The sequence below is a fragment of the Oncorhynchus tshawytscha genome, linkage group LG15 (genome assembly GCF_018296145.1).
Source record: "Oncorhynchus tshawytscha isolate Ot180627B linkage group LG15, Otsh_v2.0, whole genome shotgun sequence".
In the NCBI taxonomy this organism is placed as follows: Eukaryota; Metazoa; Chordata; class Actinopteri; order Salmoniformes; family Salmonidae; genus Oncorhynchus; species Oncorhynchus tshawytscha.
The window spans coordinates 14,996,734-15,020,704 of NC_056443.1; the positions used below are offsets into that span (position 1 = coordinate 14,996,734).

A 23,971-nucleotide genomic window follows, 5' to 3' on the forward strand; every position below is an offset into this window, starting at 1 on the left:
TGTGCTTGTTGGGCTGTGTGTGTGTGTTAACCTGCTGTATGTATCTACCACTCTACAGCTGGCGTACTGTGTGGTCCAGTTTATGGAGAAAGATTCTACTGTCACAGAATACGTAAGGAACACCTTTTCTGTCATTTAGGGTTGTAAAATTACAGTAACTTTCCTAAAAATCCCAGGCCTTCCAGAAATCCTGATTGCAGGATTTCCTGCATAATCACTACTGATTCCAGGAATACTCCAACTGGGATTTTGGGAAAACCTGGGAATTTTGGGTTATTGTTTACTGGAATTTTGCAACCTTACTGTTGTTAGTCACTGCTCACACTGGAACTTCCAGTATACATAAAACACTGTAACACCGTGCTGGACTTTGCCTCTGTTTGTTTTCTGTTCAGATCATACGAGGGCTCCTCAAATACTGGCCCAAAACCTGCACCCAGAAAGAGGTGAGACATGTTTTTTTATAAACCCATGGTGTGCGTCTCTCATATGTGTGTGAGGCTGTGTGTGTGCATCTGTGTGTGTGTGTGTGTCCGCCCGTGCGTGTTGTGTGTATATTTGTGTGCATCTGTCTCTTCATCTGTGTGTGTGTGTGTGTGTGTGTGTGTGTGTGTGTGTGTGTGTGTGTGTGTGTGTGTGTGTGTGTGTGTGTGTGTGTGTGTGTGTGTGTGTGTGTGTGTGTGGTGTGGTTGCGCATCTGTAGGTGATGTTCCTAGGGGAGATAGAGGAGATACTGGATGTGATCGAGCCATCTCAGTTTATCCGTGTTCAGGAGCCTCTCTTCAAACAGATTGCTGCCTGCATCTCCAGCCCACACTTCCAGGTACACGCACACACACATTAAAATTAAAGCTCACACATGCACACACGCACATACACACACACAGATCTCTGCCTGCATCTCCAGCCCACACTCCCAGGTTAGGCCATGCCCACCACATCTGGACAGCCAATCCCCTGTCCTCTCACATTGATCTAACAAACTGCAAAGGACAAATTCTCTGGACAATAAAGATTTGTTCTACTGTTATACACTGAGTGTACAAAACATTAAGAACACCTGCTCTTTCCATTACTGACTTACCAGGTGAATCCAGGTGAAAGCTATTATCCCTTATTTATGTCACTTGTTAAACCCACTTCAATCAGCGTAGAAAAAGGGGAGGAGACCGGTTATAGAAGGATTTTTAAGCCTTGAGACAATTAAGACATGGATTGTGTATGTGTGCCATTCAGAGGGTAAATGGGGAGAGAAAATATTTAACTGCCTTTGAACGGGGTATGGTAGTAGGTGCCATTTTGTATCAAGAACTGCAACACTGCTGGGTTTTTCACGCTCAACAGTTTCCCGTGTGTATCAAGAATGGCCCACCACCCAAAGGACATCCAGCCAACATGACACAACTATGGGAAGCATTAGAGTCAACATGGGCCAGCATCCCTGTGGAACACTTCCAACACCTTGAAGAGTCCATACCCTGACGAATTGAGGCTGTTCTAAGGGCAAAAGGGGGGTGCAACTCAATAGTCGGAAGATATTCCTAATGTTTTGTACAGTCAGTGTATATAACCTAAGCTTTCTCGTTCTTCCTCCCTCTATTCCCCTTCTGCTCTCCCTCCATCCATCCCTTCCTCCCTCTTCCTTCCTTCTCCCTCACTACTTCTCTCTCTCTCCATCCCTTTATCTCTCTATCTCCCTCCATCCCTTTCTCTCCCTCTCCTTCTCCCTCCATCTCTCTCTCCCTCCCTGCTGTAGGTAGCAGAGAGGGCCTTGTACTTCTGGAACAACGAGTACATCCTGTCTCTGATAGAGGAGAACTGTCAGGTGATTCTACCGCTGGTCTTCGCCACACTCTACAGAGTGTCCAAGGAGCACTGGAACCAGTGAGTGACCTCTACCCCTTAACCTCTAACCCCTAACCTATAACCTTTGCTCTTTAAGTCTGTATGAACTGTGAATCTCTGCAGATATACAGTGCCTTGCGAAAGTATTCGGCCCCTTTGAACTTTGCGACCTTTTGCCACATTTCAGGCTTCAAACATAAAGATATAAAACTGTATTTTTTTGTGAAGAATCAACAACAAGTGGGACACAATCATGAAGTGGAACGACATTTATTGGATATTTCAAACTTTTTTAACAAATCAAAAACTGAAAAATTGGGCGTGCAAAATTATTCAGCCCCCTTAAGTTAATACTTTGTAGCGCCACCTTTTGCTGCGATTACAGCTGTAAGTCACTTGGGGTATGTCTCTATCAGTTTTGCACATCGAGAGACCGAATTTTTTCCCCATTCCTCCTTGCAAAACAGCTTGAGCTCAGTGAGGTTGGATGGAGAGCATTTGTGAACAGCAGTTTTCAGTTCTTTCCACAGATTCTCGATTGGATTCAGGTCTGGACTTTGACTTGGCCATTCTAACACCTGGATATGTTTATTTTTGAACCATTCCATTGTAGATTTTGCTTTATGTTTTGGATCATTGTCTTGTTGGAAGACAAATCTCCGTCCCAGTCTCAGGTCTTTTGCAGACTCCATCAGGTTTTCTTCCAGAATGGTCCTGTATTTGGCTCCATCCATCTTCCCATCAATTTTAACCATCTTCCCTGTCCCTGCTGAAGAAAAGCAGGCCCAAACCATGATGCTGCCACCACCATGTTTGACAGTGGGGATGGTGTATTCAGGGTGATGAGCTGTGTTGCTTTTACGCCAAACATAACGTTTTGCATTGTTGCCAAAAAGTTCCATTTTGGTTTCATCTGACCAGAGCACCTTCTTCCACATGTTTGGTGTGTCTCCCAGGTGGCTTGTGGCAAACTTTAAACAACACTTTTTATGGATATCTTTAAGAAATGGCTTTCTTCTTGCCACTCTTCCATAAAGGCCAGATTTGTGCAATATACGACTGATTGTTGTCCTATGGACAGAGTCTCCCACCTCAGCTCTAGATCTCTGCAGTTCATCCAGAGTGATCATGGGCCTCTTGGCTGCATCTCTGATCAGTCTTCTCCTTGTATGAGCTGAAAGTTTAGAGGGACGGCCAGGTCTTGGTAGATTTGCAGTGGTCTGATACTCCTTCCATTTCAATATTATCGCTTGCACAGTGCTCCTTGGGATGTTTAAAGCTTGGGAAATCTTTTTGTATCCAAATCCGGCTTTAAACTTCTTCACAACAGTATCTCGGACCTGCCTGGTGTGTTCCTTGTTCTTCATGATGCTCTCTGCGCTTTTAACGGACCTCTGAGACTATCACAGTGCAGGTGCATTTATATGGAGACTTGATTTACGCACAGGTGGATTGTATTTATCATCATTAGTCATTTAGGTCAACATTGGATCATTCAGAGATCCTCACTGAACTTCTGGAGAGAGTTTGCTGCACTGAAAGTAAAGGGGCTGAATAATTTTGCACACCCAATTTTTCAGTTTTTGATTTGTTAAAAAAGTTTGAAATATCCAATAAATGTCGTTCCACTTCATGATTGTGTCCCACTTGTTGTTGATTCTTCACAAAAAAATACAGTTTTATATCTTTATGTTTGAAGCCTGAAATGTGGCAAAAGGTCGCAAAGTTCAAGGGGGCCGAATACTTTCGCAAGGCACTGTATCTCTCTAACCCCACCTTCACTCGTTTTCTGTCCTTCTCTCTTTCTCACCTCTCCATCTCTCTCTCTTTCTCTCTCCCTCCATCCCCCTCTCCCTCTCTCTATCTCTCTCTCTCTCTGCAGGACTATAGTCTCTCTGATCTACAACGTTCTGAAGACCTTTATGGAGATGAACAGCAAGCTGTTTGATGACCTCACTGCCTCTTACAAAGTGGAAAAACAGAAGTGAGCGTGCGTGTACTAATATGTGTGTATAACACCCCTGTTTCTCATCCTCCCATCTTTCTTTCTCCTTTTCTCTTTGTGTTTACTTGCATTCAATTCAAGGATCTTTATTGACACCAATGTTCCCTCTAAGCTACATGCATGCGCAGGTGCGCAGCTCCCCGGGACTGCCCCGCAGAAGAAATATCAGCCCGCGCAGAGAAGCACGAGATTGAACTTCACTCAACTTCCTACAGTGTGCCTCATTAGTTAACACTATTAACATTTCCCTTTCCTGTGGGAATTGTGATCGAATCAACGCAACATTAGCCACTTTCAATGCAACATACCGAAACAAAATGAACTATGCTAAGTTAGTATGCAAAACTAACTTAGTATGCAAAACTAACTATGCAAGAGATTTTGTTGTAGGCAGAAACGTTTCAGAGTAAGATTCTATTGCATTGACACGCACGACTTAGCCCGTACTCCACACAGACTGGTGCGTCATAACCAATCAGAGCTGCAGTAGGCCTATATGCAAATAGGTCGTTGCTGTATATGGATCTGTGCCATTCACTTTGAACTGGACTGTGTTTACAGCATGAGTGGTCATGTGCAGATATGCTTGTTTTAAGATCAAAGCGAGAGCCACATGTGCACATTTGTTCATATCCTTTAATAATTTGTGAATTATTAGCCCAGTTATTGATAATTTGTAGTCAGCAATGGTGGAGTGATTACTTCCTACAAGAGCACAAAACATGTATCTTTGAAAAACGAGTTGGGTAAAGAGCATTTTTTGTCTTCATTTTGTAAATTGAGACAGTCTTGAATTAGCTAAATTGCCAATAGGCAAAGGGTAGAATAATTTGTCTGATTCTCTGTAATAATAATATGGAAATAATAATGCATTTTATTTTGTAAAGTGGTTTCTTGCATCAAACAACAAGACAGCATTTTCAGCCACCTCCTTGTCTGAAGGATAAGTGGATAAATAGGTTAATGTCAAGCCCTGCATGTTTTTTTTTTAAATCTCATGGAATGTAGGCCTATGTACATTGAACACCACACATTGGCTTCTACTGTTAGAACAGATATTTCCATGTTAAAATGTTATGGGATGCATTTTCTTATTTGGAAGTTGCATTGATTGACACCACACGTCATTATCTTCAATCAATCAATCAAATGTATTTTATAAAGCCCTTTTCCATCAGCAGTTATAACGAAGTGCTGTACAGATTATCTTACATTTCTCTGACTCAATTTCACCTCCCCCCCTCACAACTTGACACAACTGTGGGTAGCATTGAAGTCAACATGGGCGAGTATCCCTGTGGAACGCTTTCGACACCATGCCCCGAAGAATTGAAGCTGTTCTGAGGGCAAAATGGGGGGTGCAACTCAATAGTAGGAAGTTGTTCCTAATGTTTTGTACACTGTACAGTGTACAGTGTGTATATAACCTAAGCTGTCTCTCTCTTCCTTCCTCTTCTCCTTCTGCTCTCCCTTCCTCCCTCCATCCATCTCTTCCTCCTCTCTCTCTCCCTCCACCCTTCCTCTCCTTTCCCCTCAAGGGAGTTGAAGAGGGAGTGTGAGCGTGCAGAGCTGTGGCGGGGGCTGGATGAGCAGCAGGAGAGGAGACTGCAGATCCTGGGGGAGGCCAGTCGCAATCAGAAGAACCTCCAGGAGAGAGGGGAGCCTCCTCAGCCCACCTCCACACAGACGGCATTCCCTGAGCAGCCAAACCCCGAGCTCAGTGGAGCCTCTTCTAACACCTAGAACCAGACAGCGGAGGATCAGTACCAGGATACATAGAGTACTTAGAGGACATACAGAGACAGTATGCACATAGCCAAACACACACATGTACACACAAAGGAGCAGACGCACACGCTCAAACACACACACACACACACACACACACACACACACACACACACACACACACACACACACACACACACACACACACACACACACACACACACACACACACACACACACACACACACACACACACACACACACACTGACAACGTACACTTAAACACATACAGAGTCGCACACAGGCATATAGTGTTTACACACACACTCATGCAGAATGTAAACACAAGATGAATCAACTCAAACACATAGACTACATTGAAGTGCCAACACAGCCCTCTACATACTCACTGGAAGACCACACAAACTGCCCATCTTAAACAATACATATTTCTCTCTCTCACACTCACACACACACACACACACACATACTCACACACCCAGGTACTGGTTCTAGTTGTCTAGGTTTTGACGTGGAACCGTTTTCCCGGTTCTCCGACAAAGGACTTTATACCGTCCCAAAAGATACAGAGGAATGATGACGTGAATGCTACATAATATTGTTGCTTCTTCTTCTATTCTTCTCTACTGTACTACTACTACTACTACTACTGATGTTTTTATATATATATATATATATATATATATATATGTCTGAATATTATGATTATTATAGTGTTGGTGGGAGAATCTTTAGTGTAGAACTCCTAAAGCTTTAGCATAACTTGAGCATGGTCCAAATCACACCCTATTCGCTACAGAGCGAGTGCACTATTGGCCAAATGTAGCACACTATATGGGGCCTAATCCCCATATTGTAGTGCAATACTACTGACCAAAAGCAGTGCACTTATAATGGGGAAAGGGGCTACTTCCCAAATGGCACCCTATTCCCTACTTAGTGCACTACTTTTGACAAGCGCCCTATGGACCCTGGTCAAAAGTAGTGCAGTATTTAGGGAATAGGGTGCCATTTGGGACGTACAAAGTGTATGATTTTGGGCGACCCCTAATCTCCTAAACTAAAACAATGTTCTGATATGTCATTATTCTTGTCCATTCATAATTGGGCATAGAGAGAAGGAAGAGAGTCAGAAAACCACGTTTTTCTAGTAATATTCTAATTTGTTTTGGATAATGTGTGTATTGGGGTCGTGTCCTAAATGGCACCATTTTCCCTATGAAGTGCACTACTTTTGACCAGGGCCCATAGAGCTCTGGTCAACAGTAGTACACTATATAGGGAATAGGGTGCCATTTGGGATGTGACCTCAGTCTACCATCTGTGGGCTCAGTCTACTAGTCCTTGATATCACACTGTCTTACTGTTCTTCTGTGCATCTTATTATGATTCATTCGTTTGATGAAATTATTTTGAATTTGTTTTAATATTTTTATGTTTTTGTGTGTTCATTTTGGCGATATCTGATATTTATGATATTTTTTTATTTGATCTCTGGAATTGTGACCTTATTACAGGAAGTTGGCAAAGATGAGACGTGTTTGTGTGTGTGTGTGTGTGTGTGAGAGAGAGATGGAGAGGTCATGGAAGTGTGTGTGTGTATGCGTGTATGCGTGTGTGTTCATGTGTGTAAGATGCAGAGGTGATGGAAGTGTGTGTGTGAGAGAATTCAGTATGAGTGTAACAGTGACAGGAGATGTGTATAGACAGAGTGATAGAGGGAGAGAGGCGGCATTGATCCCTCTTTCTCTCTTCTCTCCCTTTCTCTCCTTTCGTAGGAACAGGATTTGAATCAGAATGTAACACTTTTGATTGATTGTGAATCTGGAGGTTTTTCTTGCGTCTTGTTACCAAGACAACCAGACCAGCAGCCTTCAACACTCCTTTAACAGTTTTTAGTTTCAACAAAACAAAAAAGGAAATAAAGAAACAAACCTCACTATCGTTAAAACACTTCGTAAAACACTATCGTTAAACACAACAAACAATTTTGCAAGTTACCCATAAATTCCCCCATTTGTCAGTCAGTCAGTTCGCTGGGAAAATAATCTTCCCTTCCACTATTCTGTTCTAGAACAAGAAGAATCCTTCCGGAAATCGGGAATGCTGGAATTGGAACGCAATTTATCAACTGAAAGAAGAGGTTTCCGTCAGTAGAATTATAGAACAGCAATAATAATGGAATTGAATATGTACGCATAAGTAGCATTGCTAAACTACAATTGCAGTGTCCTCCTGGTCTGGTTTGTAGGCTATCCGTGCTCAGAAACATAGAAACGATTGAGGATGACCATGTATTTTTTTTCCGGGGACCAACAGCTGGGTAGATGAATGTACAGTCAAGTTAAACCGGGATTGTAGAAAGGAAAAGATGATGTGTTAAATTAACTTCACTTTGAGAAAACAATGGAGTGTGTTTGTGTCGTTTTTTGAATGGTCTCTTGTGTATTCTCTCTCTCTCTCTCTCTTTTGTCCCTATCACTCCATCCATCTAATGGGGCATAGATGTTAAGTCCCCTATTTAGGGTTCTGGACCAGTTCCAACTGATATATTGCTGTACAGAGCACTCTGTGAATTTCACAGGGTTTAGTGCTTTATAGTGCCAGAAAGCCCCATCTGTCTGCTTTCCGTTACCACTCTTGTCAGTGGTGCTGACTTGAAGTGTCAGGTTTCACACCATACATTTGCATAGGGAATGAGTGTAACATTTTCTGTTCTATCCAGACAAAGAAAATCCGGTAATCATCGTTTCATCTCACTGTGATATTCTCAGACTAATTTATAGCTGTCACAATAAAAAAAAAATCATTTTTTATATTTGTATAATATTTGTACTATGTATTTAAGCTTGTGTTCTCAAAAGTGAGTACACCTCAGCAAGTTATAACTATTTTTACTAAAAAGGTGAACTCATTACTAGTTATTATTTAGTGCCATCTCGGAAATCTACATTTTGCAATACAATTCATGATTAAACACACACACACTATCTACCTTTCTCTTCCTCTCACTCGCTCCCTCTCATCCTTCACTAATTTCTACATCTCTCAAATCAAATTTTATTTGTCACATACACATGGTTAGCAGATGTTAATGCGAGGGTAGCGAAATGCTTGTGCTTCTAGTTCCGACAATGCAGTAATAACCAACGAGTAATCTAACCTAACAATTCCACAACTGCTACCTTATACACACAAGTGTAAAGGGATAAAGAATATGTGCATAAAGACATATGAATGAGTGATGGTACAGAAAGGCATAGACAAGATGCAGTAGATGGTGTCGAGTACAGTATATACATATGAGATGAGTAATGTAGGGTACGTAAACATAAAAGTGGCATAGTTTAAAGTGGCTAGTGATACATGTATTACATAAAGATGACAAGATGCAGTAGATGATATAGAGTACAGTATATACATATACATATGAGATGAGTATTGTAGGGTATGTAAACATTATATTAAGTGGCATTGTTTAAAGTGGCTAGTGATACATTTTTTGCATACATTTCCATAAATTTCCATTATTAAAGTGGCTGGAGTTGAGTCAGTATGTTGGCAGCAGCCACTCAATGTTAGTGGTGGCAGTTAGTAGTAGTTTGCCGCCGGTGATGCGGTGATACAGCCCGGCAGGATGCTCTCGATTGTGCATCTGTAGATGTTTGTGAGTGCTTCCTGAGGTTGAAGAGGCGCTGCCGTGCCTTATTCACAACGCTGTCTGTGTGGGTGGACCAATTCAGTTTGTCCGTGATGTGTATGCCGAGGAACTTAAAACGAACTACCCTCTCCACTACTGTCCCATCGATGTGGATAGGGGGGTGCTCCCTCTGCTCTTTCCTGAAGTCCACGATCATCTCTTCTGTTTTGTTGACGTTGAGTGTGAGGTTATTTTCCTGACACCACACTCCGAGGGCCCTCACCTCCTCCCTGTAGGCCGTCTCGTCGTTGTTGGTAATCAAGCCTATCACTGTAGTGTCGTCCGCAAACTTGATGATTGAGTTGGAGGCGTGCATGGCCACGCAGTCGTGGGTGAACAGGGAGTACAGGAGAGAGCTCAGTATGTACCCTTGTGGGGCCCCAGTGTTGAGGATCAGCGGGGTGGAGATGTTGTTACCCCCACCCCCCCCAGAGGAGTCGCCAAGTTTTAAGGGCATTTCGTTATAATTGTTATGATGTCAGAGTATCGGTACAATTTAACTGGACTAAAAGCAAATTCAAAACATTTGTTCTGAGATAGGCCATGTTCAGACAGTGGAGAAGTTGCCCAACTGTTGATTTTATAATTAAACTAGTCTTTACGTAGCCTACCAAACAGATTTGTATAGTCTACTTTCGTTGTTGGTGGTTCTTTATTTTGACAATATTTGTGAAATGTTAAATTATTTGTTGCTCCTTTAAAATAGTTTAATCCTTTTCTTTTTTTGTAGTTGCTCATGACAATGATGTTTATTGGCACTGCGCGCGTCACTCCAGGTAATTTGAGCGCATGAGGACCATCAGCCTTGCTGTTGCCATTTGAAATGTTTTCAGGTACATTTCTGTACGTGAACAAAACAGACCTTTGATTCTGTTGATAAGACAACGATAGGAACCAGTAGATTGTAGAATGCAGCATAGCTCTAATAACACATCTACATCATTGATGTAAATGTTTAGAAATCAGTTTAGCTTACAATTTCAATAAAAATAAAAACGTTGTATAACTGATGGACATTTTATTTCCTTTATCATGACAAGAACGTATCACTGTACTTGTCTAGTTTCTCAGGCTCAGCACAGAGATCTCTTGATCGGCCGTGCAGGAATCATGACGTACGCTTGGGGAGATTCTTCATGTTTGTAGTGTAAGAACAGAAGAGACTTCAATAGTTTGACTTACCTGTCTTATATGAAGCAAAGTTAAACTGATAGTAACTTATGTGAAAGTTACCATAAATTATTACAAAAATGTTGTGGACCAGATGTAGACCAGATATAAATTTGATGTATGAGTTTAAAATGTATTGAGCCATCAGACCATTCTCATCATCACTTCTCTCTCTATTCATCTCTCTCTGTCTCTGTCTCAGGATTTTGTTGCCCCGCTAACTCTCTCGGGCTACATTTACACAGGCAGCCCAATTCTGTTTTTTCTTTGATGATTGGCATTTTGACTGCTGCAACACCTGGGAGATAGGTAAACAGGACAACAAACACATGCACACACCTGGACACTTCCTTGAACAAAGATAGGGCTTTTTTAAGCTGCTGGTAGAACTCCTCCTTGCTTGGCCTGCCTCCAAGCTGCCGATTGTGTATGTGTTTATTTTCGCTTGCTCTATAAGTCATCCTAAGTCTTGCCATCTCATCATATCATCTTGCCATATCTCACCTTATAAAACAACAATGATGTATCATTGGCAGGGTTAATAGGGTTGTTATGTTGTTTCTGTTGCCCTATAGAAGTCGTTCCCGGAGCCCCCCTACATCCAGCGGCACCACCATGTGTGTTCCTACGGGCGTACCCGCTATCTGATGGCCCACTACGGTCTGCTTCACACAGGACACTGAGGGAAAGGAGTATGTGTATTGGTTGGGGTGGCGGGGAGCAGGGATTGTGTGTCGGGGGAGGGGGACCAGGATGTGTGTTTGTGAGAGAGAGAGCGATTGAGGAGATGAGAGGTGTGTGTGTGTGTGTGTGTGTGTGTGTGTGTGTGTGTGTGTGTGTGTGTGTGTGTGTGTGTGTGTGTGTGTGTGTGTGTGTGTGTGTGTGTGTGTGTAAGACCAAGAGGGTTTCATATTGCTGTATGTACACCACTGTAGTGTTGTCACACAGAAAACTTCTTTAAAAATATGTTGTAATCTTTTAAATGTTTATTTCCTCAACACTTCCAACATTCTTTCTTGTCACTTATTTACAAAACATCAAAAAAAAAAAAAAAATACAGTTTCATGTACATTATTTTGTCTCTTAATGTCTGGCTGTGTAGTGGCCATAGAATTAATAGAACAGAATTGGAACTTCTGACCATGGCAACTTGATTGTTAAACACTCAAATTGGCTGCCAGTCCACCCATTGATTTGAAAGTTGGATTCTAGTTCTACTCATTCTAGTTCTGTGGTAGGGGCTGTATAGCAGATCTATGTAGAGTTAATTATTGTATTATCTATAGTGGTTTGACTGGCTGCCAGTGCCTACGAATGCATCCCAAATGGCACCCTATTCCCTATTATAGTGCAGTACTTCTGACCAGAGCGCCATGAACCCTGGTCAAAAGTAGTGCACTACAAAGGAAATAGGGTGTTAACTCATACAGGGTCACAAACGGTCTTCTTCTGTCTTAAACCAATGTTTAAACCAACAATTCTTAAATAAAGCAACGTTATAAAAAGTGTTTCTCAAGTCTTTTTTCCCTGCTCCACCATTCCATTCTAGTTCCCGCGGCGACAGTGGCATCTCAGTAGTGTGACTTGCGACACATGTCGCAGTGACAGGCCCGCGCCGTCAGGATCTCAATGTTGTTGTGATGACGAGCACGAGGGCATTTCAGACGAACTTTGATCTTAGGAAAATTAATACAATTTAAATATTTTATATCACATGTTTTACATTTTCAGACATGTCAAGGGACAATGTTCCAACCAAAGAGGTAATCAGGATGACATACCCTTACCCTACGTGTGTGTGTGTGTGTGTGTGTGTGTGTGTGTGTGTGTGTATACTCTACCTTTGTGTCTTTGCTGATAGTGCAGTATTTCAAGGCTGAGATAATGTTGTGTGTGTCTCTGTCTCTGTCTCCATACTTTACCTTTGCATCCTTGCTGATGGTACAACATCTTGACGCTGAGGTGATGTTGTGAGTGAAGTTAGATGCCACCAGGACAGAGTAGCGTGAGGGAAAGGCACTGGACTCACAGTATCCAACACAGGCATACACAACATGGGTTCCCTTACATGTCCCACGCCGGTCACTACGGATGGTCACGTTAAATGCTGCAGGAGTGGAGAGGAAAGAGGAGAACAATTAATTTAAACAAGTAATTGACCGACATAATTATAAATTATTTGAATTAAATTTTGTATGTTTTTTTTCTGTGAGCTCAATGCGCACATTGCAGATTCTCTAGAGATAAATTAGATCCAGCCAGAACTTTGACAATGTAGTAGGGAGTTGTCGTTTCCAACAGGCCAATATTCAACATAATTATCACAGTTTATGCGCGAAACTAACTACAATGTCCATAATCCATTGCGCATCTACTTGTCCAGTCTGTGTTTCTTTTATGCGTGCAATGGGAAGAGACAGAAGAATGCACAATAGTGAGGGGATAAAGACATCAGCTGTTGCTTGGTGAGGTGTCCCTACCTGAAACTACAGTTGAAGTCAGAAGTTTACATACACCTTAGCCAAATACATTTACACTTAGTTTTTCCACAATTCCTGACATTTAATCCTAGAATGTGAAATGTCAGAATAATAGTAGAGAGAATGATTTATTTCAGCTTTATTTCTTTAATCACATTCCCAGTGGGTCAGAATTTTAAATATACTCAACAAGTATTTGATAGCATTGCATTTAAATTGTTTAACTTGGGTCAAACGTTTCAGGTAGCCTTCCAGAGGCTTCCCACAATAAGTTGGGTGAATTTTGGCCCATTCCTCCTGACAGAGTCAAGTTTGTAGGCCTCCTTGCTCGCGCACACCTTTTAAGTTCTGCCCACAAATGTTCTATAGGATTGAGGTCAGGGATTTGTGATGGCCACACCAATACCTTGACTTTGTTGTCCTGAAGCCATTTTGCCACAACTTTGGAAGTATGCTTGGGGTCAATGTTCATTTGGAAGACCCATTTGCGACCAAGCTTACCATCCTGACAGATGTCTTGAGATGTTGCTTCAATATATCCACATAATTATCCTGCCTCATGATGCCATCTATTTTCTGAAGTGCACCAGTCCCTCTTGCAGCAAAGCACTCCCACAACATGATGCTGCCACCCCCGTGCTTCACGGTTGGGATGGCGTTCTTCGGCTTGCAAGCCTCCCCCTTCTTCCTCCAAACATAACGATGGTCATTATGACCAAACAGTCCTATTTTTGTTTCATCAGACCAGAGGACATTTCTCCAAAAAGTACGCTCTTTGTCCCCATATGCAGTTGCAAACCGTAGTCTGACTTTTTTTAATGGCAGTTTTGGAGCAGTGGCTTCTTCCTTGTTTAGCGGCCTTTCAGGTTATGTCAATATAGGACTCATTTTACAGTGGAAATAGATACTTTTCCTCCAGCATTTTCACAAGATTCTTTGCTGTTGTTCTGGGATTGATTTGTACTTTTCACACCAAAGTACGTTCATCTCTAGGAGACAGAGCGCATCTCCTTCCTGAGCAGTATGACGGCTGCGTGGTCCCATGGTGTTGATTCTTGCGTACTATTGTTTGTACAGATGAATGTGGTACCTTCAGGCGTTTGGAAATTGCTCCCACGGAGGAACCAGACTTGTGGAGGTACAATTTTTTTTCTGAGGTCTTCGGTGATTTCTTTTGATTTTCCCATGATGACAAGCAAAGAGGCACTGAGTTTGAAGGTAGGCCTTGAAATACATCCACAGGTACACCCCCAATTGACTTAAATGATGTCAATTAGCCTATCAGAAGCTTCTAAAGCCATGACATCATTTTCTGGAATTTTCCAAGCTATTTAAAGGCACAGTCAACTTAGTGTATGTAAACTTCTGACCCACTGGAATTGTGATACCTTGAATTATAAGTGAACTAATCTGTCTGTAAACAATTGTTGGAAAAATTCCTTGTGTCATACACAAATAGATGTCCTAACCGACTTGCCAAAACTATTTGTTCACAAGAAAGTTGTACAGTGGTTGAAAAAACAGTTTTAATGACTCCAACCTAAGTGTATGTTAAATTCCGACTTCAACTGTACTAATATAATTAAAGTCATCAAATAAAACAAATGTAAATATTTTATTAAAGTAAAGTTACGTGAATAAATTATGGTTTATAAGCAGTAATGGCAGCCACTACCATCATGGGACTTTAATTATTTTATTTTTTTCTGTATTGTTACAGCATTCAACTCCGATTATTTTTTATTAAAAACCTCTTGATCCTACTTGAGACGCAGACGTCCCAACTAGAGCTCTGGAAATGCAAATGCGCTACGCTAAACGCTAATAGTATTAGTTAAAACGTAAACGTTCATTAAAATACACATGCTTGGTATTGTCAGATTTTCAGACAAGTCAGATTTTTAAAATGCTTTTCGGCGAAAGCATGAGAAGCTATTATCTGATAGCATGTAACACCCCAAAAGACCCGTAGGGGATGTAAACAAAAGAATTAGCATAGTCGGCGCTACACAAACCGCACAATAAAATATAAAACATTCATTACCTTTGACCATCTTCTTTGTTGGCACTCCTTGATGTCCCATAATCAATACTGGGTCTTTTTTTCGATTAAATCGGTCCATATATAGCCTAGATATCGATCTATGAAAACTGTGTGATAAACGGAAAAAAATAGCGTTTCATAACGTAACGTCATTTTTTAAAAGTTAAAAAGTCGACGATAAACTTTCACAAAACACTTCGAAATACCTTTCTAATGCAACTTTAGGTATTACTACACGTATACTATTACTACTACATTACTACACTAAAAATAAAAATCATCTGGAGGCGATGTAAATTCGATAGCTGGTCGTCTGGAAAAAATGTCCGGAAAAACACCGAGCAATGCATCAAGTTGGTGGTCGGAGGGAATCGGTTCCCTTTGGTCGGATCTACCAAGAATCAAATCAGAATCAAATGAGAAGACTCTATACATCCTGTGGAAGCTGTAGGTACTGCAACCTCGGCCTCATTTAATACGGTTCACCTTTAACAATGGGTTGAAGTGGCGCATGGATATTTTTTTCCATCTCCAGTGATCAGATTTTCCTGCGCTTTTCGATGAAACAGACGTTCTGTTATAGTCACAGCCGTAATTTAACCAGTTTTAGAAACGTTAGAGTGTTTTCTATCCACACATACTAATCATATGCATATACTATATTCCTGGCATGAGTAGCAGGACGCAAAATGTTGCGCGATTTTTAACAGAATGTTCGAAAAAGTAGGGGGTCGGCTTAAGAGGTTTTAAATGAACCAAAACCACCTCAAAAAGCAATAATCACTCAGCACGAGTGTATTTATCTGTAAAGAGTGTGTGTGTAACAGTACATTATGTGTGTTTGCGTGTATCTGAACATCGTGTGTGTGTGTGTGTGTGTGTGTGTGTGTGTGTGCGTGCGTGCGTGCGCGTGCGTGTGTGCGTGTGTGCGTGCGTGTGTGTCAGAGTATATATTTGCACATTATGTGTGTGTATCTGAACATTGTGTTTGTGTATGTGTGTGTGTGTGTGTGTGTGTGTGTGTGTGTGTGTGTGTGTGTGTGTGTGTGTCAGAGTATATATTTGCACATTATGTGTGTGTATCTGTATATGTCTGTGTGTGTTAGACTGACGGTATAGATGGCAGCCAGGTCCTGTGCTGAGCCCCTCGTAGCTGAAGTTGAATGGTGACAGCAGCAGCAGGGTCAGCAGCAGCATTAGCACACATAGGTTAGAGGGCACACACTGAGACATGATGACCAAGGACAGTGGCCTGCATGGGACAAACAGAACAAACAGAGAGAAGGATTAATATAAGTTGGAGTTTCCATGTCTCTAAGTGTGTGTCTGTGTGTGGTCATTTGCACTGTTTAGTCTCAGTCAGTGTGTTTAGGTGATTGTTACCCTGTTTCAGTGTGTGTGTGTGTGCGTGTGTGTGTGTGTGTGTGTGTGTGTGTGTGTGTGTGTGTGTGTGTGTGTGTGTGTGTGTGTGTGTGTGTGTGTTAATCATTACTCATTTGATATGAAAGCAAAATGCAAAAAGTCTACATTAAGTTATGAGGACAGATATAACGTCAGGATTCGGCCCCAAGTGCCCAACGTGGAACTCAAGTTTATCCATCATATTCTGCAGGCCTAAATACACTTATACGTATGACAAAACTAAATATGTTACTGAATCACTTGGCAAAACCCTTAGTATAAATGTAAGAATAATGTGTAGACTAAGTAAATTCCTACAAGATCAGATTTATCTGAAACACACCAATCCAAAACACACAGTATTTATTGCATACTGTATACAATAATTGCAGAACTTAAGTTATTGCATTTTTCTTAGTGAGATGTGGCTCATTAAAACTTTAATGCAACTTATATTGGCAGAGACAGACAAACATCCACTGACACACACAAACACTCAAGAATTTATACACAAAATCTCACCAACACAAGAATTTATCCAAAAGCCTGAATATGTAAAGAAAATACAAAATACAAAATTGAGACTATTAACAGTGAGAACAACAATTATCAGGTGTGTGTGTATAAGTGTGTGTGTGAGGTGCTGGTGTTACCTGTTAAGTTGTGGTATATGTTTTCTTCAGCCCAGGGGAGTCAAGGTGAATCGGCAGGGCCGCAGCGTCGTCAGGTGTGTGTGAGTGTGTGTTTTCTACCTCACACACAGCTATATGTAGCCCCTCAGGTAAACGGGAGAAGAGTCTAAGTTACTCCTTTGGTCACACCCACAGCAACCTCTTTTTCTCTCTCAAAGTGTGTGTGTGAATGTGAGAATGTGTTTGAGTGTGTGCGAGTGTGTCTGGACCCCTCCTTCCCTCCTTTTCTTAACCTTCACTGTTAGCCTCTCTAACTGCCTGTAGCTCAGGAACTGAAGCAAGGATATGCATATTCTTGGTACCATTTGAAAGGAAACACTTTGAAGCTTGTGGAAATGTGAATTGAATGTAAGAGAATATAACACAATAGATCTGGTAAAAGAAAATACAAAGGAAAAAAAAACGGGTTTTTTTTCTACCACCATCTTTGAAATGCAACAGAATGGTCCCAGTTCTAGCCATCACTCTGGTTGCAATTCCGATGGTGTCTACAAGATGGAAGCAGTGTATGTGCAAACTTTCAGATGGATAACTAAGTATGAGAAAACTGCATGACATTTAGTGTGAAGTAACCCAGGTACATTTGGGCAAATCGTGAAGGAGGCATTTGCATTCATATTACATTTTTCTGCAAGAATATCATCAAATCTGTATACTTGGACATTGATTTAGCTTTACCAGTATTAGTAGCCATATTATAAGTTCAACATTTGCAAAACAACCAGATGTCATAATTTCATAAATCTCCATATTCTTGTAATTTTTGTCCCAAAGTAAAAGGCTGGCTGTCGCACAAGGTTAGCAGCTACATTTTGTGACAGATACGGGGTTTCCGGAAATTCTCGTAAAGCCCAGGTCATTGGTTATCTAGCTATCTTTGTTTGACCCCGATTGGTGCTTTTTTGACAAAGTTACAGTCAATCAATTGAGGACCGTCCGCGTCATCGGTGTGCCATGAAGGCGTCGCTATCTGACCAAATTTGGTGTCCTATGGGATATACTACACCCCTAATGATATAGTGAAGTCTGGTTACGTTCTAGGATCTCTGAGGAATACAATCGTACAATCGTGATTTGACTGGTTGGAAACAACGTTTAAGGTTAGATTTTCACAGATAACTTTCTTTGCAAATTGAACGAGTGGAAATACAAAATTGATCGTGCATGCTATATGGACCTTTTTAGGATATGAAAAAGGATTTTATCTTTCATTTTTTATTTTTTATTTCACCTTTATTTAACCACGTAGGCAAGTTGAGAACATGTTCTCATTTACAACTGCAACCTGGCCAAGATAAAGCAAAGCAGTACGACACATATAACAACATAGAGTTACACATGGAGTAAAACAAACATACAGTCAATAATACAGTAGAAAAATAATTCTATATACAATGTGAAAAAATGAGGTGAGATAAGGGAGGTAAATGCAAAGAAAAGGCCATGGTGGCAAAGTAAATACAATATAGCAATTAAAACACTGGAATGGTAGATTTGACAGTAGATGATTGTGCAAAGTAGAAATACTGGGTTGAAAAGGAGCAAATAAATAAATAAATACAGTAGGGGAAGAGGTAGCTGGTTGGGCTATTTATAGAGGGGCTATGTACAGGTGCAGTGATCTGTGAGCTGCTCTGACAGCTGGTGCTTAAAGCTAGTGAGGGAGATAAGTGTTTCCAGTTTCAGATATTTTTGTAGTTCATTCCAGTCATTGGCAGCAGACAACTGGAAGGAGAGGAGGCCAAAGGAGAAATTGGCTTTGGGGGTGACAAGTGGTACATACCTGCTGGAACACCTGCTACAGGTGGGTGCAGCTATGGTGACCAGCGAGCAGAGATAAGGTGGGACTTTACCTAGCAGGGTCTTGTAGATGACCTGGAGCCAGTGGGTCTGGCGATGAGTATGAAGTGAGGGCCAGCCAACAAGAGCATACAGGTCGCAGTGGTGGGTAGTATATGGGGCTTTGGTGACAAAATGGATGGCACTGTGATAGACTGCATCCAACTTGTTGAGTAGGGTATTGGATGCTATTTTGTAAATGACATCGCCAAAGTCGAGGATAGGTAAGATGGTCAGTTTTACGAGGGTATGTTTGTCAGCATGAGTGAAGGATGCTTTGTTGTGAAATAGGAAGCCAATTCTAGATATAACTTTGGATTGGAGATGTTTTATGTGAGTCTGGAAGGAGAGTTTACAGTCTAACCAGACACCTAGGTATTTGTAGTTGTCCACATATTCTAAGTCAGAACCGTCCAGAGTGGTGATGCTGGACAGGCTGGCAGGTGCAGGCAGCAATCGGTTGAAGAGCATGCATTTGGTTTTACTTGTATTTAAGAGCAGTTGGAGGCCACGGAAGGAGAGTTGTATCACATTGAAGCTCGTCTGGAGGGTTGTTAACACAAAGAAGGGCCAGAAGTATACAAAATGGTGTCATCTGCATAGAGGTGGATCAGAGACTCACCAGCAGCAAGAGCAGAATGGTGTCGTCTGCATAGTGGTGGATCAGAGACTCACCAGCAGCAAGAGCGACATCATTGATATATACAGAGAAGAGAGTCGGCCCAAGAATTGAAACCTGTGGGACCCCCATAGAGACTGCCAGAGGCCCGGACAACAGGCCCTCAGATTTGACACACTGAACTCTGTCGGAGAAGTAGTTGGTGAACCAGGCGAGGCAATCATTTGAGAAACCAAGGCTGTTGAGTCTGCCGATGAGGATGTGGTGATTGACAGAGTTGAAAGCCTTGGCCAGGTCAATGAATACGGCTGCACAGTATTGTTTCTTATCGATGGCGGTTAAGATATCGTTTAGGACCTTGAGCGTGGCTGAGTTGCACCCATGACCAGCTCTGAAACCAGACTGCATAGCGGAGAAGGTACGGTGGGATTCGAAATGGTCGATGATCTGATTGTTGACTTGGCTTTCGAAGACCTTCTAAGGCAGGATAGGATAGATATAGGCCTGTAGCAGTTTGGGTCAAGAGTGTCCCCCCCTTTGAAGAGGGGGATGACCGCAGCTGCTTTCCAATCTTTGGGAATCTCAGACGACACGAAAGAGAGGTTGAACAGGCTTGTAATAGGGGTTGCAACAATTTCGGCAGATCATTTTTAGAAAGAAAGGGTTCAGATTGTCTAACCCTGCTGATTTATAGGGGTCCAGATTTTGCAGCTCTTTCAGAACATCAGCTGACTGGATTTGGGGGAAGGAGAAAAGGGGAAGGCTTGGGTGAGTTGCTGTGAGGGTTGCAGGGCTGTTGACCGGGGTAGGGGTGGCCAGGTGGAAAACATGGCCAGCCGTTGAAAAATGCTTATTGAAATTCTCAATTATAGTGGATTTATCGGTGGTGACAGAGTTTCCTATCCTCAATGCAGTGGGCAGCTGGTAGGAGGTGCTCTTATTCTCCATGGACTTTACAATGTCCAATAACTTTTTTGAGTTTGTGTTTACAGGAATCAAATTTCTGCTTGAAAAAGCTAGCCTTGGCTTTTCTTACTGCCTGTGCATATTGGTTTCTAACTTCCATAAAAAGTTGCATTTCACGGGGGCTGTTTGATGCTAATGCAGAATGCCACAGGATGTTTTTGTATTGGTTAAGGGCAGTCATGTCTGGAGAGAACCAAGGGCTATATCTGTTCCTGGTTCTAAATTTCTTGAATGGTGCATGGTGAGGAAGGCATTTAGAAAAAATAACCAGGCATCCTCTACTGACGGGATGAGGTCGATATTCTTCCAGGATACCCGGGCCAGGTTGATTAGAAAGGCCGACTCGCTGAAGTGTTTCAGGGAGCGTTTGATAGTGATGAGTGGAGGTCGTTTGACCCCTGAAACATTACGGATGCAGGCAATGAGGCAGTGATCGCTGAGATCTTGGTTGAAAACAGCAGAGGTGTATTTAGAGGACAGATTGGTTAGGATGATATCTTCTCATGCGGAACCCCTTGACAACATTCATACATTCACAAGTACAATACACCAAATGACAGATAAACTTCTTGTTAACTTCTTATGGTATAGGGGACACTTGCGCCCCACTTGAAAAAAAACAGGGAAAATGCAGCACGACAAATTCAAATAATGATATAAAATCAAACATTCATTAAATCACACATGTAAGATACTCAATTAAAGCTACACTCGTTGTGAATCCAGCCAACATGTCAGATTTTAAAAAGCTTTTCGGCGAAAGCATAAGGAGATATTATCTCATGATAGCACAATGACAACAAAGAGGGTAGCATATTTCATCCCTGCAGGCGCTACACAAAACGCTGAAATAAAATATAAAACATGCATTACCTTTGACGAGCTTCTTTTGTTGGCACTCCAATATGTCCCATAAACATCACAATTGGTCCTTTTGTTAGATTAATTCTGTCCATATATATCCAATTGTCCATTTATTTGACGCGTTTGATCCAGAAAAAAACAGCTGCCAAAAAACTCAACGTCACTACAAAACATTTCAAAAGTTGCCTATAAACCTTGCCAAAATATTTCAAACTACTTTTGTAATACAACTTTAGGTATTTGTAAACGTTAATAATCGATCAAATTGTAGACGGGGCAATCTGTGTTCAATACAGCAAGTAAACAAACCATGCTCCTTTTTACATCTTGCGCAACTCTCAATAGTGTAAAGTTGTTCCAGGATAAGCTTCTTCTTCGTTGCACAAATGAATAACCTAAACCAAATTCCAAAGACTGGTGACATCCAGTGGAAGTGGTAGGAACTGAAAACAGGTTCCAATGAAATATCCCTCGGCAAAGACAAGTCAGGGAACAAGAGGCAAAAAAATAATAATCTGAACAGTTAGTCCTCAGGGTTTTGCCTGCTACATAAGTTCTGTTATACTCACAGACATGATTCAAACAGTTTTAGAAACTGTTTAGAGACACTAAACACTACACTTTAGAAAGTGTTTTCCATCCACATCTACTAATAATATGCATATATTATATTCCTGGCATGAGTAGCAGGAAGTTGAAATTGGGCATGCTATTTATCCAAAAATGAAAATGCTGCCCCCTATACCTTAAGAGGTTTTAATCTACCCATTGTGTCAGATTTCAAAAAGGCTTTACATTGAAAGCACAACATATGATTATGTCAGGTCAGAGCCTAGTCACAAAAAATACACAGTCATTTTCCAGCCAAAGAGAGGAGTCACAAAAAGTAGATATAGATATAAAATGAATCACTAACCTTTGATGATCTTCATCAGATGACACTCATAGGACTTCATGGTACAAAATACATGTATGTTTTGTTCGATAAAGTTCATATTTATATCCAAAAATCGCAGTTTACATTGGCGCGTTACGTTCAGTAATGTTTTGCTTCCAAAACATCCGGTGATTTTGCAGAGAGCCACATCAATTTAAATAAATAGTCATCATAAGCTTTAATATAAGATACAAGTGTTATACACAGAATTAGAGATATACTTCTCCTTATTATTAATGCAACCGCTGTGTCAGATTTTTTTACAACTTTATGGAAAAAGCAAACAATTCAATAATCTAAGTACGGCGCTCAGACAACAAATCAAGCCATACAGATATCCGCCATGTTGGAGTCAACAGAAGTCAGAAATAGCGTTATAAATATTCACTTACCTTTGATGATATTCATCAGAATGCACTCCCAGGAATAACCGTTCCACAATAAATGTTTGATTTGTTCGATAAAGTCCATCATTTATGTCCAAATACCTCCTTTTGTTAGCGCGTTCAGTTCACAAATCCAAACTCAGGATGCGTGGGCAGGTCCAGGCGAATGTCATATTACAGTGTATGTAACGATGTATAGAATCAATCTTTAGGATGTTTTTATCATAAATCTTAAATAATGTTCCAACCGGAGAATTCCTTTGTCTTCAGAAATGCAATGGAACGCAAGCTAACTCTCACGTGAACACACGTGACCAGCTCATGCCACTCTGAAAGACTACTGACTCATTCAGCTCCCATTCCCCCCTCCTTCACAGTAGAAGCATCAAACAAGGTTCTAAAGACTCTTGACATCTAGTGGAAGCCTTAGGAAGTGCAATTTGACCCCATAGACACTGTATATTCGATAGGCAAAGAGTTGAAAAACTACAAACCTCAGATTTCCCACTTCCTGGTGGATTTTTCTCAGGTTTTCGCCTGCCATATGAGTTCTGTTATACTCACAGACATCATTCAAACAGTGTTAGAAACTTCAGAGTGTTTTCTATCCAAATCTAATTATATGCATATATTATCAACTGGGCCTGAGTAGCAGGCAGTTTACTCTGGGCACGCTTTTCATCGAAATGTGAAAATGCTGCCCCCTATCCCAAACAGGATCTATGAGGGGGCCCATGTTTACGGCTTTGGGGTTGTACCTGGTAGGTTCATTGATAATTTGTGTGAGATTGAGGGCATCAAGCTTAGATTGTAGGATGGCCGGGGTGTTAAGCATGTCACAGTTTAGGTCACCTAGCAGCACGAGCTCTGAAGATAGATGGGGGGGGGCATTCAGTTCACATATGGTATCCAGAGCACAGCTGGGGGCAGAGGTTGGTCTATAGCAGGCGGCAACGGTGAGAGACTTGTTTTTAAAAATAGAAGTTCAAATTGTTTGCGTACAGACCTAGGACAGAACTCTGCAGGCTACCTCTGCTGTAGATTGCAACACCGTTCTACCGTTCTATTGGCCGTTCTATCTTGTCTGAAAATGTTGTAGTTAGGGATGGAGATTTCAGAGTTACTGGTGGTCTTCCTAAGCCAGGATTCAGACATGGCTAAGACATCCGGGTTGACAGAGTGTGCTAAAGCAGTGAATAAAACAAACTTAGGGAGAAGGCTTCTAATGTTAACATGCATGAAACCAAGGCTTTTACGGTTACAGAAGTCATCA

At 41.4% G+C, this 23,971-nt stretch overlaps 2 protein-coding genes across 4 annotated transcripts in view; one reads left to right on the top strand and one right to left on the bottom strand.

Annotated features, from left to right (window-relative positions):
- The window catches only part of LOC112214486 (serine/threonine-protein phosphatase 2A 56 kDa regulatory subunit beta isoform), a 43,558-nt gene extending 35,551 nt beyond the window's left edge, over positions 1-8,007 (top strand). Inside the window, exons 8-13 of one of the 3 annotated variants that reach the window (XM_042298179.1) lie at positions 59-112; positions 396-446; positions 704-823; positions 1,757-1,884; positions 3,728-3,835; positions 5,389-5,477. In XM_042298179.1, the coding sequence (XP_042154113.1) occupies positions 59-112; positions 396-446; positions 704-823; positions 1,757-1,884; positions 3,728-3,833 (459 nt within the window). In that variant the 3' untranslated portion in view covers positions 3,834-3,835; positions 5,389-5,477. Of the gene's footprint in view, positions 1-58; positions 113-395; positions 447-703; positions 824-1,344; positions 1,628-1,756; positions 1,885-3,727; positions 3,836-5,388 lie in introns of those variants that run through there. The other 2 variants (XM_024373262.2, XM_042298180.1) reach the window with 2 other exon arrangements.
- A 3,444-nt stretch (positions 8,008-11,451) lies between these two features.
- On the bottom strand, positions 11,452-12,605 carry LOC112215067 (glycoprotein hormone subunit alpha 2; the record flags this gene model as incomplete). The annotated part of the gene is made up of 2 exons (XM_024374074.1): positions 11,452-12,146; positions 12,393-12,605. Coding segments are annotated over 2 exons (318 nt in total), but the record flags the coding sequence as incomplete, so codon positions are not given.
- Positions 12,606-23,971: the final 11,366 nt, after the last annotated feature.